The sequence below is a fragment of the Vidua chalybeata genome, chromosome 5 (genome assembly GCF_026979565.1).
Source record: "Vidua chalybeata isolate OUT-0048 chromosome 5, bVidCha1 merged haplotype, whole genome shotgun sequence".
NCBI lineage: Eukaryota > Metazoa > Chordata > Aves > Passeriformes > Viduidae > Vidua > Vidua chalybeata.
The window spans coordinates 65,010,289-65,028,763 of NC_071534.1; the positions used below are offsets into that span (position 1 = coordinate 65,010,289).

The 18,475-nt window shown below is 43.5% G+C and overlaps 1 protein-coding gene across 1 annotated transcript in view; it reads right to left on the reverse strand.

The window, feature by feature from the left end:
- ELAPOR2 (endosome-lysosome associated apoptosis and autophagy regulator family member 2) overlaps positions 1-18,475 on the reverse strand; it is a 93,873-nt gene that overhangs the window by 12,922 nt on the left and 62,476 nt on the right. The window contains exons 4-15 of the mRNA XM_053944062.1: positions 16,728-16,814; positions 14,273-14,378; positions 13,481-13,633; positions 12,094-12,182; positions 8,647-8,827; positions 7,770-7,898; positions 6,761-6,851; positions 5,728-5,830; positions 4,755-4,892; positions 4,216-4,479; positions 3,165-3,338; positions 1,514-1,703 (exon numbers count right to left, since the gene is read on the reverse strand). Of these exons, the coding sequence (XP_053800037.1) occupies positions 1,514-1,703; positions 3,165-3,338; positions 4,216-4,479; positions 4,755-4,892; positions 5,728-5,830; positions 6,761-6,851; positions 7,770-7,898; positions 8,647-8,827; positions 12,094-12,182; positions 13,481-13,633; positions 14,273-14,378; positions 16,728-16,814 (1,705 nt within the window). The remainder of the gene's footprint in view (positions 1-1,513; positions 1,704-3,164; positions 3,339-4,215; positions 4,480-4,754; positions 4,893-5,727; positions 5,831-6,760; positions 6,852-7,769; positions 7,899-8,646; positions 8,828-12,093; positions 12,183-13,480; positions 13,634-14,272; positions 14,379-16,727; positions 16,815-18,475) is intronic.

Sequence of the window (18,475 nt, forward strand, 5' to 3'; positions counted from 1 at the left end):
GGATGTCTCCAGGCTTCTCTAGGCATCGATATTGAAGTGTGAAAATGCAAGATTAACATCAGGGATCTGCAAGTAACTGTACAATCCGTGCTGGCAAAGTGTAGATGAGACAAAGATTAAGGGGATTAAAAATAAAATACAGAGCAACTTGGTTGCTTGGTTCACTTAGTAAAATGGTCCCAAAAAAATTCAATATAAGATATATATATATATATATATATATATATATATATATATATATATATATATATATATATAATATATAATGTAATACAAGTGCAGTAATAATTGAAGGCCAGTCTTAAGGAAGAGAGATTTTCCCTTGGAAATTGTAACTCTGACATCAGATCCAAGAAACCATCATTAAATCCCTTAAGTTTGGAGAAAGAAGGATGAAGGGATTCCAAATACAAAAGTGATTTTTATTGCTATTATAGCAAATTAAGTACTGGAATACTATTCCATTTTATGCTTTAAAAAAATATAAAATCTTACAGAAGGTGTAGAAAGAGACACAAAAGTTATTTAGGTGTTCAAAAAAAAATACATGGTAGCAAGACAATTAGGAGAACTTGGTCTACTTAATTTATCAGAAGGGTGTGACGATTCCAGTACACAAAATATTTCTTCAAGAAGGAAAACACTGGTGTGGACTGGAGAAAGACTAATAAAAAGCAAGAGCTGAAAACTGAAGTCAGGGAAATTCAAATAGGAGACAAGCCTGCTTTAAAAACAGAGAGATGGTGTGGAAAAAAATACCAGTGACTGTGGCAAAGTTGTTATTTCTGGCAGTCTTAAAAGTCCAGGTTGAATGCTTTCCCAAAGATGTGCTTTTGTCAAACATAAGTTTCTGGGCTCGGTGCCAGGGAGAAAGTACAAACACTCAGTGCCTGTAATGGATAGGTGAGCAGACCAAATTACTTCATTGTCTCATCTGGTCTCAGATTCTGGGGACTTGTGATCTGCACCAATGTAAAACTTAATGATGTGCACAGCCACGTGCTGCCCTAAGCCTCCTGACTCCTTGCCTAATTATGTCCCCACATCAGTTTCTTCTAAAAGTGCCCAAGCGGGATCTTGGCAGGGCAGAAACACTTGCACTAATGTGACTATCACAGTCATTTGTCTTGCCCTGAGTGAGGTGGGTACAGAACATAAAAGAAAACCAGTGCTTTTTAATTACACTCTCCAGATTTTTGTGCTGAAATGCTATGCACCGTGAGACCTGCCAGACCAAGCACAATGAAGAGTGAATAACACAGGAAGGGAAAACTAAAAATGTGCACAGCCTTGGCTTTTCTCCTCCAGCCATCAGCTCAACTGAAACATCAGCAAAACACAAAGGCATCTGTGCAGAGCTGCTTCACAGCTCAGGAACCATCTCAGACTGGTCTTGGGCTGCCCCTTCACCCTTCCCTCAAAGTAATGCAGCTGCTGAGCCAAGAAGGATTTACTCTGCAGCCCTAAATACATGAGTACATTCACAACAACAAGGAGAAGACAAACCATGTACCTAAGAACCTGTCAGCAAGGCTGTTGGACTGCAGAGCCAGGGCTGTTCGGAAGCCCTTGCTGTCTGACGGGATGATGGTGGACTGACAGACAAAAGCTCCCACAAAATTGGAAAAATCTTCTGATTCTGCAACCATGTCCTTCAGAGTAACATCTGTGATATTGTCAGTGCAAATTGCCATCTTCTTCCCCTGTGGACAATCAGGAAAAAAGAGAGAAGCTGCTGGTTGTTGATAAGATGTGAAAAAGTTTGGGAAGAAAGAGATTACAAACTTGCTGATTGCAAACTGGATGAGATTCTTTACTTTACTTTATAACAAGTTGATGTCTCTATGTGTCTGTCATAAGAGGGACAAACCACAACAAATTGTGCCATTGTCAAAGTTCCCATTAAAGCCTTGTACAGACTCAGAAATACAATGTCACCTCTGGCAGGTGCCTTATCAGAAATCTGTACTGTGGAGCACTCTTCTTTGTTTATCTTGACAGCACAGTGTTTACTTGCAGAGCATAGTAAAATGGCTTGCAAAGGAAAACCCTATTTCCCTTGCCTTTAAATAATATACTGTAGAATACCTCTTTATTTGGGATTTAATCCAGATAAAATATTTTCAAAGCACAAATACATGAAATCCCTAAACAGATATATAACATTCGAGACTGCTTTAATATCGTATGCCAAGATCAGTGCTAGAATCAGAGCAACAGCAATGAATGAGAAATTACCAGACTCAGTTTCCCTAGCAAAATGCCAAGCACTCACCACCTAATCATATGCTTGGTTGTACTGTAGTACCATTGTAGTAGTTTGGGAAAGTGAAGAGCAGATCCACAGAGGAGAGAGCATATCTCTATGTTTGTGGATCTAGCTGTCAGCAGCTCTAATCCAGGTGGTAGTTAAACACACATAGAAGCCTAAAAGTATGCAAAATGCTGTAAAGAAATGTGCCTACTCATTTGTCTTAACTCATGCAAATCCTTTGATACATGGCAAAAAGACTTCAGAACTTTACAGGGCTGAGCATTATTGTTAACTACACATGTTGGCTTTCATGGGACAATGCACAACACTGGTACTGCTCTGAAAGTCAATTTATGTGTGTGACAGCATGCTCTGACTCAGTCCAAGCTCCAGACAGAGCCTGTTTAACTCACAGACTAAACACATTTTTCTGCCACTCTTTAAGGCTGCAAAGTCAGCACTGGGCATCTTGGCCACTGGCAGACAGCAGGGTGACCAGGGGCTCTGCATACAACATCTCCAGGGAAGCAATGAGGGACACATATGGAAAGCAGTTGCCAGCTGAAAGACTCAGACTCTTCATTTGAGCTCCTGGGTGGCAGCCCACAAAGGTCAGGGTTGTGATGTAAGTGACTTAAAGGCACAAGAAAGAAAAAGCTGGGATGTGACAGGAATTATCTTCTGAGCTTTATTTATGGCCTATAACACAGTATCTCTGCTCTGGAAAATCACTTGGCTGCTCAAAAGTCTTCTTGCACTGCAAAGCAAGATCCAAAGAGAAGTGTTTGCACAATATTGGTAACAACTCAGCTGACAGGGAGTCTTTGTCCTGTCGCAGTGTTACCCCAGAGCATCAACACATGCAACAAATTGGTTCATCCTCCCAACCCTCAAGCCCAGCTGAGCTCACCTCATGCCCACACAGGCTGACGTTAAAGAAGTGGAAGAACTTGGTCCCTCGGGAAGTGAAGCTAGGTCCACTCATCAATGAGCCCACCTGGCTGAGGTTGCTAAAATTGTAATTCAGGCTCTGGTTATCCTTGACATAGGACACCAGGCAATCACTGAAGCAGGCAGAGTGGTCCTGCAAGGCAGAGGCATCCATTAAAGAGCAGTTATGGAACAGCAGCAAACCATTCACCTCAGAGTTAAAGCACGGGTGCAGACAGGACTGCTTTCCTTATTAAGGATGAAGGGGAACTCTGTCCTATTCCTGTAACTGATCTTTCCCTTGGGATAATTCCCATTCCCATTTCAGTCCCTTGCAATCACATATCAGGACCAAAATGTTCCCTAAGCCTGATTTTTCTGTTGTCTGCTGCATTAGCCAAGAGAATGCAATTTCTTGCTTTGTTTTGTCCTGGGTACTTTTAGGATCCCAATGTTCAAGCTTAAAGCCTTGTAAACAGGCCAAAACACAACCTTGGTCAAACTTGCATTTTGTAAAGGAAACACAGGAAACAGCTCAAGAAACAAGGGCAGGATATGAACGCAGCAGAACACAGGCAGAATACAAACAAACTGGAGCCATTCTTCCAGTACCTGTGCAGCTCCTTGAACATGATAAATGTTTACTTATGCTTACAGTTTCATGTAAGAGGAAGTTGTTATAGGTTTCTAAAGGCCCAGAAACATCATCCAGCTGAGGAAGACCGAGTTTAAAAGAGCAGGCATTGGGACAGCTTTGGTGGAAGTAATGTAGATACTTGCCATGTTTGTACACTGTCCACAGTACAGCACCTTGAAATAAACCTTTTTTTGAGCTGATATTGTCACTTTTATCTGATTATTTACAAACAGAAATTAGACTAGTGGCATCTTTGGTGGGCTTATTGGTTATAGCCATACTCCAGTGCTCACAAGGCACATGCCAGTAGGAAAGCACTAGAAGCAGCCCTCTGAGAGCTTCCAGCCCAACAAACCCTGTTTGCCCATCTCCCAGAAACCCTGAGGTTCGGTACCTTGGTGCTCTTGCTGCCAGGCCCGCATGGGATGCAGGCCTCCCTGCCGTACACCTGGTGGATGGACAGGAAGGTGTTGGCCGGACACTCCTTGCACTGGCTGGTCTCCTTCTCGATGTAGTGTCCTGGCGGGCAGGGCACGCAGGACGAGCCGGACTGCTCGGAGCCCAGGGCACAGGCCCGGCAAGAAGAGGCCACTCCATCCACTGCGTTGGTCACCGTGATGGAGTAGATCTTGGCCATGTCATTGATGAACTGCCTGCTCTGGAACGAGAGCCAAGGAAACCACCCCGGTGTCATCACACCATGGCACTGGGACACCACCCACATCTCTGCACCAGTTCAGGTATCAGCTTGTCCATGGCTCTGTCCTTCCTCATGGATCATTTATGCACAGCTGCCTCCCTGGGGCTGCTTTGTGGTGAAAGCCACTCGTCCCTTATGGGAAACCTGTGAGCTTCAACAGAGGGCTACAGTTCTGGCAGAGAGTGTCCAAAGAGTGCTGGGTTGCAAAGCCCCACACATAAAGAAGTACTTACATCTTGGCCTTCATTTATTCTCTGAAAGGCCCAGGTGAATGTGAAGGAAGCATTTTTGGAGATGATGTGAGTGTAGGATTGTCTTTCTTTACTTTTTTCCCATGATTCCACCACATTGGTATTTTTTCGATTAACATCCTACAAAATGGGCATAATTAAAAAAAAACAAAACAACAAAAAGTGTGGTCATACTACACTAAGCACCAATGTTTTATGATCTAGAGATTAGCATATAAAAAGGACACCACAACTGCATTTAACATTTAATAAAGCAAACATACTTATTTTGTTTTGCACAACTGACAAATTTTCAGACTGTTCTAAATTGCTGCCTAATTTCCACTCAATTTTCTTTAAATCAAAAGTAGATTCCTTTAAAGAGCCACTAAATACCAAAAAGAACCGGCTTCCCCTTTCAGTGGAAGGGGCAAGGGAGCCATTGCAGATCCATTTGCCTTCCTCAGCTAATGGACATTCAAACAAACATCTGTCTGATCCTCCAGGTCATTGACAGGATCAACTCCAAATTTCCAAATTCTCCTCTTCCCATCCCTCTGACCCAGATCTTGACTTGTCACTCTGTTACTAGATGCTAACACAACAGCACAATTATAATTATTATATAAATAATAATTATAATATTATTATTATATTTATAATATTATTATTATATAAATAATAATTATATAGACTGATAATTTTGTCAGTCAGTTTAACAGGGAAAAATTGTCTCCTTAGTGTCCAGTGATTACTGTTAGAATAAGCAGATAGCCAGGAATGGTCCACAACTCATGTGCTGGAGGAATTTCACTAGGTCATTCATTAAATCCTTCCTGCAAGGGCACTGCAGATACCAAACTAATGCCATGCTTAATCATAATAAACCAAGTACAACTAATCACACCTATGCAGAGGTATTAAAGTGACTTGTGCAGGCTCAGTCCTCAGTCATGGAGAAAGGGGTCTCACTTACTGCCATAAAGTACAGCACACAATCTGCTGAACAGATGGTCTCAAAAATAAAAGTAATCCGTCCGAGTTCTGACCCAGTTGCTCCTGTCACTGATGTTGGAGGTCTGTTTAACAGAGAAGGAACCAAATATTTATACAGTGCTCTCCAGACAGGCACCAGTCAATCCTTCAAATTCCTTTTTGTACAGTGAAGCCATCAAAGTCCTGTCACAGAAAACCTGTCCTTGCTGAATTGTGGGAGCCTCTGCACTGAGTACAGGGTGCAGCAGGGTCATTTTTTAAGCGTCTAAATTCTTTATTGTACACTTCCCTCCTTATAATGAACACACAAATTTGACCATATTGGTAGGGAGCCTTATTATTAAAACACATTACATACTCCAAGCGATTTACACCAATGTAATTGCATCTACCTCAGCTGGACAACAGCAGAGGGAGGGTGAGGTTCATCTTCCGCACCTTACTGGTCTCAACATTCGGCACCTGGTCTGAGCTAGGAGTCTAAGCTCACTCTTTTGACAGAGACATAAGCCCCTCAAGCAGGTATTTCAGCCTGTCTGGGGTTTCAGGAGTGGAGGGATTCCCATTCTCCTGCAACGCCTGCATCTCCCCACTGGCTCCAAGGGAAGCACAGACTGTGGAGGCTTCCTGGAGCCACAGGGCAAAATAACTTGGGTTTGACTAAAAGACTTTTAGGGCAGGCTCCAGTATCCACCCCATGGCAGGTTTAGCTGGTTACTGTGGAATAATTTAGAAACAGAGGTATAGCAATATCTTTTCTCAGTTTCCAGACAGCCAACTGGCTGCATCTTGGACTGAAGCAAATACTGCTAAAAACCAAGGTCTCACATGCTTGCCTGCCTCAATGGACAAACTGGGGACATGGGAAGAAAATTCAAGATTCCTCTTATCTCTAATTCATTACATTATTTCACTTCAGAAAGGAAGACTCAGATCATCCCTGGAATAGCATGAAAGAGGTATAAGAGACAGAAATAACTGACAAACAGACGAAAAAATATCCCATTCCTTACTTAAATCCTGGGATGTGCAGGTTCAATATAAGATAGTCATTGTCAGAGCCTCCTGCTCCACTCTGGATGTGATCACCAGCCACCTCCCAACCTTCACAGGACAGAAAAAGAAAAAAAAAATCAATGAATGAGTGGCAAAAGAAACCTATGTTACCCTAATTTTTAAACAATTTGGTATTTCAGTGCATTTTAAAGATACCTGATATAAACTACAGAACAATACCATGATGACTTGAATGAAGAATTTTAGCAATTGTATGAACTGCTGATTTTACAGGCAATTTTCACCTTTTAAATCAGCAGAGATATTGATATTCCCTGTTCTGTGCTGTGCAGCTCAAGGGGGATAATCCATCCAATGTCTTTCAGTCTTAAAACAGATGAATCAGTGAACCTGTGTGTTAAATGTTAAGCACATACTTCAGTTGGCCTCTGCTCAACAGGCATAATTGAAAGCTTGAGTTACATCAGTCTGACAGGGTGGATCAGACTGAGGAAAATCTGTCAGAGAAGGCTGGAGAAGTCCCAAACAGGATCATTTTCACCAGTGAGCTGTGACTGCTCTCTGCTGCAATTTTAGCACATGTGCAGAGAGAAAGCTCTGAGCACTAAAGGAATAAAATTATAGACTGTAATTAAGTTTTCCAAAAGAATTATGTGTGACCTCGATGGGCACAGTTATCACAAAACAGAAAATGAGATAAACTAGGGAGAAGACAAAACCATGTTTTTTATAATGGGGATATGAATGCATCTGAGCATCTTTGATGAGGGAACTTCACATAGGCTGCAGCTCCTGCCCTCCTCTGGTATACAAGAGATTTTTTATTCCTTTGTGATACTGTGACATTGCTTCTCACAGGAAATTTCAAGCCTGGTGCAACTAAAGGAAAGGGAGGAAACTGTGCTGTGAGTCATGCAGCCAAGAGCACAGTCATTTTGATGGGTGCTCCATTACAACAGGGATCCATGCAGGAGACAGGCACACAGCCCAGGGAGTTTGGCTCACCATTCATTCCATCACACTTCGAGTTGCCAACATTAAAGCAAGATGTCTTCATGTTTCCTGGCAGGATGTTCCACCACTTGTATTCAAACCCAAGAGCTGGTTCAGTCCCAGCAGGGCAGGCTTTGCACTCTAAAGGTGAGAGGGCAGAAAAGGATATCACACAGCCAAGGCACATGTCAAACAGTGCTTTGAAGAACATAGATACTGCTTTTTTACTCTCTGGTGCAAGTAATAAGCAAAGAAAAGAATTCATTTCTTTGTAGTTATACAGTCAAAGAATTATCAGGAGCGGGAGAATGGAAGTGAGACCAGCATTTTGTGAATTGTAGAGCATAGCGTTGTGTTAAGTAATCTGCAACTGGTCCCCCAAGTCACACTTACTTTTTAATAGATTCAGCTGATAGTTTGAAAAACAAGAGCTCCCACAAAATGCTGTAGGGGACCATTGGGCCAATGCATCTCAGAATCAACAAGCCAGAGCTTAGGCTAGACAATGTTGGCAGGGTATTCATCTGACTGGGCTTAAAATGAGGTTTTCGCAGGAAAGAATTTGGCATGGATAGGAGAATGGTTGAGGAGGAATTGCTGACTGGAAAAGTTCTGATTCCCCTCTCAGAATCCCTTAAAATAGCCCTCAGGATGTCTATATCAGCCAAGAAATGCATCCAGAACACAGCAGGTCAATTTAGAGCAGCAATCCCTGATAAGAAAGGATTCAGGAGAGAAAGCAGATATCCACATGCTGCTCTCCAATGTTATTTAACAAGTATTTAACACAAAATGAATGCTGGCTTATGATGATGTGACACTAAATTAAGTCACATACAAGCAGATGATTGCTTTTGGAGACACAAAGCATTTTTTTGCAGACTCCTACCCTGTGTCCCATCCGAAAATGTGCCTGGTGGGCAGGGAGTACAGGAAGATGAGGCGTTGTTGTAAAAGCCAGGATTGCAGGGTGGACAGTCCTGCCTCTCTCCAGAAGGAGGTAGGGTCAATGCATCAGGGAGATCCTCTCTGCAGATCTTGGGTTCAATCCACTTGTACATGATCTGAGTCTGGAAAGAGGAGAAATGAGCTCTCATGGTGTACTATGAAGTTGTAGGACTAGATGCACCAATGAAGGTCCCCCTTGTAAACTAAATTATTGTATTTCCATCATTTGAGGCCACAGACCTTGCACACACAGGACAATAAAGAGAAGTGCAGGTGAGAGCAACAGAAATGATTGGGTTCACAGGAGATTCCAAGATATGAGGCTTTAAGGACAAAACAAAATAAAACAGCAATTAAAACAATTCCTATTTAATTAGTAAATTTCTTATTTAATTAGTAAATTTAATACCTATTTAATTAGTAAATTCCCCCATGCAAGCAGTCCTGAGGAACAGCAGATAAATAATTCTAACTGGACATGCAATCTCTGCATTTTAACCACAGTAACACAAAATATAACTTCTGCCATATAAAAGCCCTTTATTTGGATTAGAAGAGAGAACCACAAGTTCTGCATTTCTAATTCATACTGGCCTGTTCTTTGAAAAGTCCCCAATTTCTCTCCTGCCATTTTTCACCTATTGAGAAAATGTCAAAACCATGCAGGAGCTCTCCCCAAGCCCCTCCAATCCCTTGTCATCACATAAGGAGCAGTTTATGAACACAAACTTGAGTCAGTCCATGGTGTTACTATATCACCTCTTCATCATCACCCCTCTTTGAGGACACAAGTTTCTGTCTTCAGGAGAACAACTGGGTGAGATGCATCACCCACAAAGTTGTGTTTCAAATTTCATCTGACTTTGTGTCTCTCTCTGAAAGGGTTTTACATCTCAAGATGAAACTTAGCTGAGTTCCACAGCTGAGAAACCCAACTGGCAAAAGTTTAACCTGCCCACAGCTCCCACTCTTGGTACTTCCAGCCTTTGGTCCCAGCAGTCAGGGATCTTTGAGGCTGGAGGTTCAGGTAAGGGAGATTTCACCTTATGAATTTGATCCAGACCCCCTGTCACCCTGGGCCTTGAGCTGCTTGCACTCAGGGTTAGCCCTCTGGTAACACAGAGCACCTGAAGTATTGACCCTTCTTGAAACTGTTTCACAGAATAACCTGGGAGAAGCCTCAGTTCAGGCTCAGGCCCGTGCTCCTGGGAGCTCCAATGCTGCTGAGGCTCTCACTCTCCATCCCTGCCTGTGCTTTGTTGCAGCCATGCCTGTGCCAGGTCATGTTCCCTGGCTGACCCATGGACACAATGTCCCAGCTTGACACTGGTCCTGCCTTGTCTCCATGGACTTGTCTGGCCACCTTGGCTGAATCTGGTCACTGGCACAGGGTCCTCAAGCACTGAGGAACTGCTCCTGCTGCCAGAGTGGCACCTCTTCCTATGGATCAGCCTGTCCTTGCAGCTCCTGAACACTTGGGGGATTTTCTGGAGAATCACCCCAGAAATGCTTCAGCAGAATCAGGGTACACAGCGTTTAAAATAAAAAGGCTCAAGAGCTGGTAAAGCACCTGTGTTGCTGCCCAGAGCCCAGACACACTGCCTACCATAGAAATCCTACTGCACCTGAGCAGGGAGAAGAGGGTCAGAGGGTGCCTGTGGCCATGTGGTGAGGGGTTTCTCAGACTGGGGATGAAGCATTCAACTTGGGATTTTTAAATCAGCAGGTAGATGAAAAGTCAAGAGTAAAGTGTATAAATCTCCAGAGGCCTCTTCTACACATGGAGTGGGACAGCAGAAGGGAGACAACAATCTATTGTTCAGTGAAAACCTGGCTTATTTTAGCAACCATGGATCAATAGGCTGGTCCTTTACAGCCACTGCTCTCCTGTAGATGGCCTGCAGAGTCAGGCCCTCTCACTGAGCTGCATCACATGGAGAGATGGCTGTGGAGTACAGCAAACCTGAACCAATTTCCAGACATGCAGAGCAGTGAAACCAACCCTGAAAACTCAGCCAGTATCTGTGTGCCTGTGACACCTGCTGCTGTCATTGCAAGTGGACAGTGAAGGCTGTCTGCAGAAAAACCCACTTTGCATTCTAATGATATCCATCAGTAAAGGGAAAGGCCAGTGGAAAGGTAGGAAAAAGGTCAAATAATAGGAACTTGTTCAGTGTCAGGGAGACTTGGGCCACACAGAGCAGTGACAGAACAATCCACAGGAGCCTGCAATTAAAGCTGTAGCTGGGGGTGTAGCTGTGAACACTGCTGCTAATTTCTTGAGTCATTAGAGACAGTTAACAGAGCAGAAATCAGTGAGTCAAGACCAGATTGCAGAGCCTGACAGCTCTGGGGCTGAACTCACTGATGCTTGTTATCAAAGCATACGAGCTCTCAGCTGCATTTTAGAACTCACTGATCAGAAGAAACCAAAATACTCAATCCTGCCAGCAAATATTAGGCCAGCGACATACAGGTGTTATGGAATTTGACTATTTGTAATTCCATCTGAGAGACGGGATCTGAGAGATGGGAAAGGAAAGACATGAAACAGGCCTGACCATGTGTCCACACCCCTGTGGGCTTCCTATAGCAGTAAACAGCAGTTCCTTCTCCAAATTCCTCCAAAAATTCCACTTGACTGCTAGGACAAAGCCAGGCTGCCCCACAAGGAGGTCCCTCTGTGAGAGACCAAGTGGATCTAGGGTGTCTGGGTGAAACAATGTCCTGAAAGCCCAGGTGATTCGAGGCATCCCATAGGACAAGCACATTTCCAGCAGCTAAGCTGACACACGTGAACACTCCAGACTATCTATATACCATTATTTTACCTGACCACAGGTAGGAGTTTGACCTGTCCTTTGATGCTAAAACCAAGGGACATGACACACTTCATACCTATGCAGCCAAACACTCCTCCACCTGAAATAGAGATGGTCATATCCAGTGCTCCTGGGCCATGGTATCACCTGAATTATGGCTGGGCACTGCTGGGACAGTCATCACAAGCTTAAAGTATGCCAGAAATATTATTAACAACTAGAGAGATGGGTTTATGCTGGGACAGTACTTCACCCTGTGTTCCAGCAGCATGGACGTATGAAAGCAGCCCCAGTGACCCCATCAGGCCCATCACAAGTGCAAGGAGCTTATCATCTCACCAAAACACATCCCTTAAGCAGACCCAGACCTGGCAAATTGTTGCAGAGGGATAAAGGCTGCAGAGAGGGCAGGCAAAGGACAAGCCCAAAGCCTTGGATTCAATACTGAAAGCAAAATTGGGAAAGTAATCGGGAAATGGATTCCTAAAAAGGACTACCTTGCTTTCAAATGCAGAGATAGCACTAAAGTCAGTGAGCTTAAAAATAGTATCTTGCCTTCTACTTACTTTTCCCTCCTTATCACATGGGGTGTGGATCTGGAAAAAGTCTTTGCTTGTGCATGGAGGTCGCTCTAGGCATGCACTGGATCCCTCCTCTAAGAGAAAAGGTGAGAAACAGGATATTAAACTATCAAATGGTCCCTGGAAACAAATGTAACAAGCTTGAAATTTGGAGGTTAACATGAGTCAGCAGAAAATTATAAAAAGAAAATGAAAAATCAAGCTCTTAATGGTGTCTGCATGAACCTTCCCCTGAAATGAAGTGGGGGAACAGGGAAAATACTAGCTGTGCTTATACTGTCACACTGAAATTCACTTATTCAGTGTATGCAGGGACAATTATTAGGAATAAGTTTTTTTACTCTGAGGATGGTGAGACACTGTAGCAGGTCACCCAGAAAAGTTGTGAATATCCCATCCCTGGAAACAATCAATGCCTGGTTGAATAGGGCTTTGAGCAAAGTGGTCTAGTTTCCCTGCCCATGGCACAGGGGTTGGAAAATTCCCTGCCCATGACACAGGGGTTGGAATGAGATGATCTCTAAGGTCCTTTCCAACCCAAACCACTCTATAATTCCATCAAACCCTCCCCCCTTCAAACAGAAAATTGTACAGTTTACCAAGCATGGAAATATTTTGTCACTTGATAAGGAACAAAACCACTCTAATCCTGTAGAAACTTCCTTATAACACTGGCCCAATTTTTCCTCTTGCCAAATAATTTTGCGATATTTCCATTCCCACTGTGAGCAGAGGCACAGGTCCTCAAGCATTTGCAATCATCAGTGATAGCAGATGCTATGATCAGTAAGTGATTCTTCAAGAACTTTCTAAAACTGCTACAAGGAAGAAATCTGAAGACCTTTTGCCTATGAAGAATAGATTAAGACCAAGTCGTTTGAAGATCATCACCTAACCATAGCAGAGGAAACGCAGAGGACTTTGGGACTAGTTTTTGCAACTAGATCACCCCATTTTCCAACCCCACAGGAGGCAGGGGCAAGGCAGGGGAGAGTGTTTGGAAAGGACATTCCTCAAAACAAGTTAAGGCTGAAGGTAGTGATGAAGCAAATTCGTGTCATCACCAACCTATAACACAAATTACCACGAGAGGGCACAGCCCACCTGCTCTATCCTTCAGAAGAACTCTCCCCTTCCTGGTGATAAAGGTCTCCATCCCTTCATGCTAACACTGATGACACTAACAACGTTTGACTGTGGCCCATTATGTATCTATGTGCCCTCTGCTTATTTTGGGAAGTCAATCATTTCCCCTTTACTTATCTACTGGAGACCATCGTTGCTGGATACAGCCACGCTCGCAGCTGAAACAGCCGGTGACTGCACATACTCAAACCTTCCTGGTTTTGCTTGTCCCACTTGGTTTATGTACCTGCATAATACATTTCTTCTTTACACTTGGTGCACTCTTTAGCTCCTTTCTCAGAATAAGTGTCTCGTGGGCACACCTGGCAGCCAGATGCACCTGGTTTGTCGCTGAAGGTACCAGGCTTGCATGCAAAGCATTCAGACGTGTACGCAACTCCTGTAAGAAAAATTCTGGGTAAAGCATTGAGAAAGACCCATCTTTAACTGCTGCCTATCTGGGCTTATGGCTGAGAGCAAACCAGCTGTATAAAACAGCGTAAAAACTACACTCAGTTTCATCACTCGCTTAAGACACTTTGGCTTTGCTGACTCATAATTTAGGTCTTTAATCTTTATACCTCAATGAAAGTCTGACCCAACTAAGAACCTTATATGACACTCCCAGTTTTATTATACTTAAACTTAGACCAAAAGATCAATTATAGATAAACCAGATCATTTGAATATTAATTCAACTGTCATTGTTATAATACATATCCATTTATCACTGTTGAGAAGCTTACCAATAACCACGGTCTTTCTATCTTACAATAAAGAAAACCTGATTATTCCTTTTTATCTCTATTTGCTAATCCAGTCTTCTCCAGTAGATGGCAACATTTACCAGATAAATTAATTTTTCAGCCTTTTCCCCACTGTGAATTTTTGTTCTCTTTCTACTCTTCAGAGGAGGAGACAGGGGGCAAGGGGCTAAAAAAAAGCCACTTCCGTGCTGTAGGCACAGCAGTAGAAATAGCACTTGGCAAACATTGTGACAAAAGAGTGAGATAAAACCTCAAAGACAAATTCTACTTACCTTCAATTGTGATGTTCTTCACTAAAACTGGTTTTACAACTTTGGAGCCCATGAGAATCCCTGTTGTTCTCCAGTATAATATATTGCTACCTGATTTCAGAGTTACCTGCAACAACACATGTGAGTTAGCAAACATCCCCTTGCCAAGACGTTGCTTCATTTCCTACTTCCATTCAAATTTCTTGCATCCTAGCAGCTTTTCCTGTGCTGTTTATTGGGTCAAGAGGTAATGGTAAAGCAATAGCCAAATGCTGTACAGACATATCTGAGGAGTGCCAAAGTGTGCTTTATGAAAATGTTTCTCAACACCCCAGTTGGCAAAACACCAAGAGCTGTTTCTGACCTTGTTTTAAGCAGAATTTGGTAAAAACCGTTCCTGTCTTTATCCAATTACCCCTGACACTCAAGAGCTTTTATCTCCAGCCTTATGTTCAGATATAGTTAATCAGTTTGTTTTAAAAGCCTTGAGATACACTTTCATAAAGAAACTCGACATGACCTAGAGTTCAAAAATCCAGTTCACAAGTGAGTTTTGTTTATAGGTTTTAAAAATCAAGCTCTGCCTGCATGTAACACTACAACACCATGACCAGTAAGCCAGGCACAACCCATGGCTATCTCCAGCAGCAGTCTCATCCCTCCTGCTCACTTCTGACTGCAAACAGCAAATGAGATGCAGAAAACAACCTGGTTTCTGACTGCCCTGACCCACTTGTTTGCATGGCATGGTTCAGCGACTGCACAGCCCCTGAGGAAGGTTGGTGGCACCATGGCTGAGGTAAGGGGCAGTAGGAAGGCAGGAAAACTCCTCCAGCAGCAGTTTTAGTGCCTTCTGCCTTCAACTCACTTGTGTAACTGCAGTGTAACTCTCATCACTAAAAGCAGCAGGTTCACCAAGCCTCTGCCTGGCATGCAAAGCTGTTCCATATCTACTAGCTCAGTACAAGTTCTTTACTACCAATAGCAGGATAATGGCCTGAAAGTGCTATATTTTCAGACAAGAAAAGGGATAAACTCTACCAGCATAAGGGTCCAGGATAATGTGATTTCCAGCAGGCCTAGCAGGACCAGAGTTTTTGTTCACCCAGGATAAGGAGTTGAAACATTTAGCAAAGTTGGAGTACAGCATATTGTATCTCCCACACCCAAATATCTGCTACCCACAGGGGAGAGCTGAGCTATCATATGTAACAGGGCAACTGGGACCATATTGAAACAGGCATCAGGTTGTGTGAGGTGAGGTACCCAACACCAGCTCCAGGGCAGCAGGAATCACCTGCTGAGAGCAGAGACTGCAGCACATGGAAAATTGTGCTCACAGAAGACACCTTGACAGGATTTTCAGTGCAGAAAAAGCCCTTCAGGACAGCCAGAATCATCATCTCACCTAGCTCATATGTTTACATTTCAGTCAGCCATCCCAAAAATTTTCATACTTTCATAGACAGTGAGAACACTTGCACACCCCAGATGACAAGCTCAGGTGGCACCATCTCCCATGCAGACTGCCTACATCCCTCAGATCTCCCAAGTCAATGCCCTGGCCTTGGATCTACCTCCAGCTCATGCCACTCATCCCTCCTCAGCCAGCTTTCCAGCATCCCAGTGTAACCTGCACTGGTCTTGCCCCTGACCTAACAGGCACTCCAACCAGAGCTGGCTCAGGAATACATTTTCTCCTCCAGGAGGAAAAGCACACCATGGGAAACAGAGAGTGTGCTGCTGCCTATGCCCACAAAAGCCTTTTTCTTCTGGCATAATGTCACCTGTGCTGGGCCTTTGCTGATATGGCTCTGGGGACAAGGGTATGATGGTATAGTGGAAGCCAGGCCTCAGCTGGTGAGCTGGTCTGCACATGATCCTGGGAACATGATGTTCACAGGGCAAACTCAGCCAGCTGGGTCACGGGCCAGCCAAAGGGCTCCTACCCCCAACATGGACAGGCTCATATCTGTGCTGCAGGAGACATCCTGGTGCTGCCAGCTGGTTTTTCACACCAGCCCCCATGGAGCAGGAGTTGGGTGCAGTCCAGCTCCTCTGCACACACTTGAGAATGAAATGCCCGTCCTGCTTGTCTCCACATACACGCCCCACTCCCACTGCTCTGCTGAGACACAGAGAAAAATCTTGTGTTCTCACGAGCAAACTGTTGTACAAGTTTTCAATCACAATCATGCAGAGTGATTGTGGCATGCAGATTTGCATAAATCTATTTAACCTCATAAAACACTTAATTCAAAGCCCAGGGAAATCAATACAAAGTCTTGCATCTATATAATTTCCTTTGGGATCAGCCCCTTAGGCATCTCCATGACTTTTCCCCTCAGTACTAGGAAAGCTCTGCTTCTTCAAATACATTCACAGGAGCTGGCCCATGTTTGGTGTCGGGACAGAGGAAATTACAGACATTTATAAATGGAAAGAAACTTCATGAAGGAATTTTTCACACACTTACAGAATGAGAGCCCCATTCCCCGTTGTCTGTGAGCTTCACCCATTTGTCAGCTGTAGAGTCCATTTCTTTGCACTGGTCATTTTGTATCTGTTAATAAAAACACAAAATCAGTGACTACAATCAGGTGCATCTCTCTGTCAGCATAATGACTTCTGAGAATTATAAGACTCAGCTCTGTTTCTCTTGTCTACATATTTAGACAGCTGCCTTACTTGTGGCAAAATAAACCCCCAGCTTTCAACATCTGTTACAGCTTAACAGTGCCTCCACTGGCCCCCTCTAACACAGATGGTAAAAAAAGAGCAGGATGAGATGATCTCAGACTTGTCCTCACACTATATGGGAAGACAAGGATGCTGAGCATCTTGTCTTGCTGCTTCCTCCTTCTTCTGAGCCTACAAAGACTTAATTCTCTAAATTCCAGAGGCTTCTAAGTCATAGGGGAAGCAGGAGTGGATGGGCCCAAGCAGGAAGACAAAGTGTTTTCGCTACAGCCAATATGTGCTTTGCCTTTGGCCTGCTGCCACCTGACCTAGGAATGAGAGTAAAGCTATCAAGGGAGAGGCAACATGCCATGGAGAGTCTGTTCTGGCAGAAGTGTGAGGCTGGCTGTCCCTTGCTCAGGTCCAGGGCAGATCAGAAGCATTTCCTTACAGCAGGGTGTGGTACACTTCTTTCTTATTTCTTCTTGTATCTGCCTTCACAGATGAAAAAGTATGAAGTCCCTTTGAGGCACAAGATCACATACTCAACTTTTATTACACCAGGGAGAAAGGCCACTTCAACACTTTCAGACACTTGACCTGGAGTCAAGGATCCTCCTTAAAGTTGCTCCAAATCGAATCTGAAATAAGCTGTGCAACTCCACATCCTCCAAAGCATCTATACACTCAATTCCCACCTAGACCAACTGCACTGAGGAAAAGAGGTGTGAAGAAGCTCCTGTGTTGAAGGTAGATCCCTAATTATCTTGTGCAACCTGAGCTACAGCACCCTTGTCTCTTGGTTCCCACCTGCAAAGAGGAGGTAAGAATATATAGCCTCTTCTCATCAGGTGTAAAGGGCTTCAATATGTAAACAGAGCCAAGGAAGGGCAGATAAAACACCTCACCATTTCCCAGTAAGCTGCCACTGCCACTGAAATGCCACTGTCCAGAGCTAAAGTGTCATTGTTAAATATATTTAAGCACAAAGGCATGCTGGAGGGAAAAAAATTAATTTTGCAGGAGCATTAAATATGGCTTCCCTGAAATACTGAGGTTGACTATGAATTTATGGGCATTTCTATAAAGGACTGCACCACTCATTGCTTCTTGAACAGGGAATGATAAATTCAGAGAAGGCGAATGAGTGGGATACGGATAAAAGCAATAATCAAGAAGCCATTTTCAAAGCCAGTGCTCAGAGACACAATATATTTGCTCTATTGCAGGAGCAGATCTGCCAGTCAGTCAAACAACTGGAGCTGGGATTCATAATCCTGGCACATTCACCTGACAGCAGAAAGCATAGTTGCTGCTTTCTTCCCATGAAGAAGGCAGGGTAGTCTAATACAAAACAGAAATGGCTAAATAATATTGCCTGCACGGTCTGTGATCCAAGTGCAGTAGCAATCTATCACACTGATGTAGCAGCATGAAAGTGCCTGAACAGGTAATTTTTGTCTTCCTTTCCAGGCCTACTAAGGATAAGATACTTTGCACTTTTTTCCAAACTTCAATAAATACTAACCAACACCAGCTAAGACT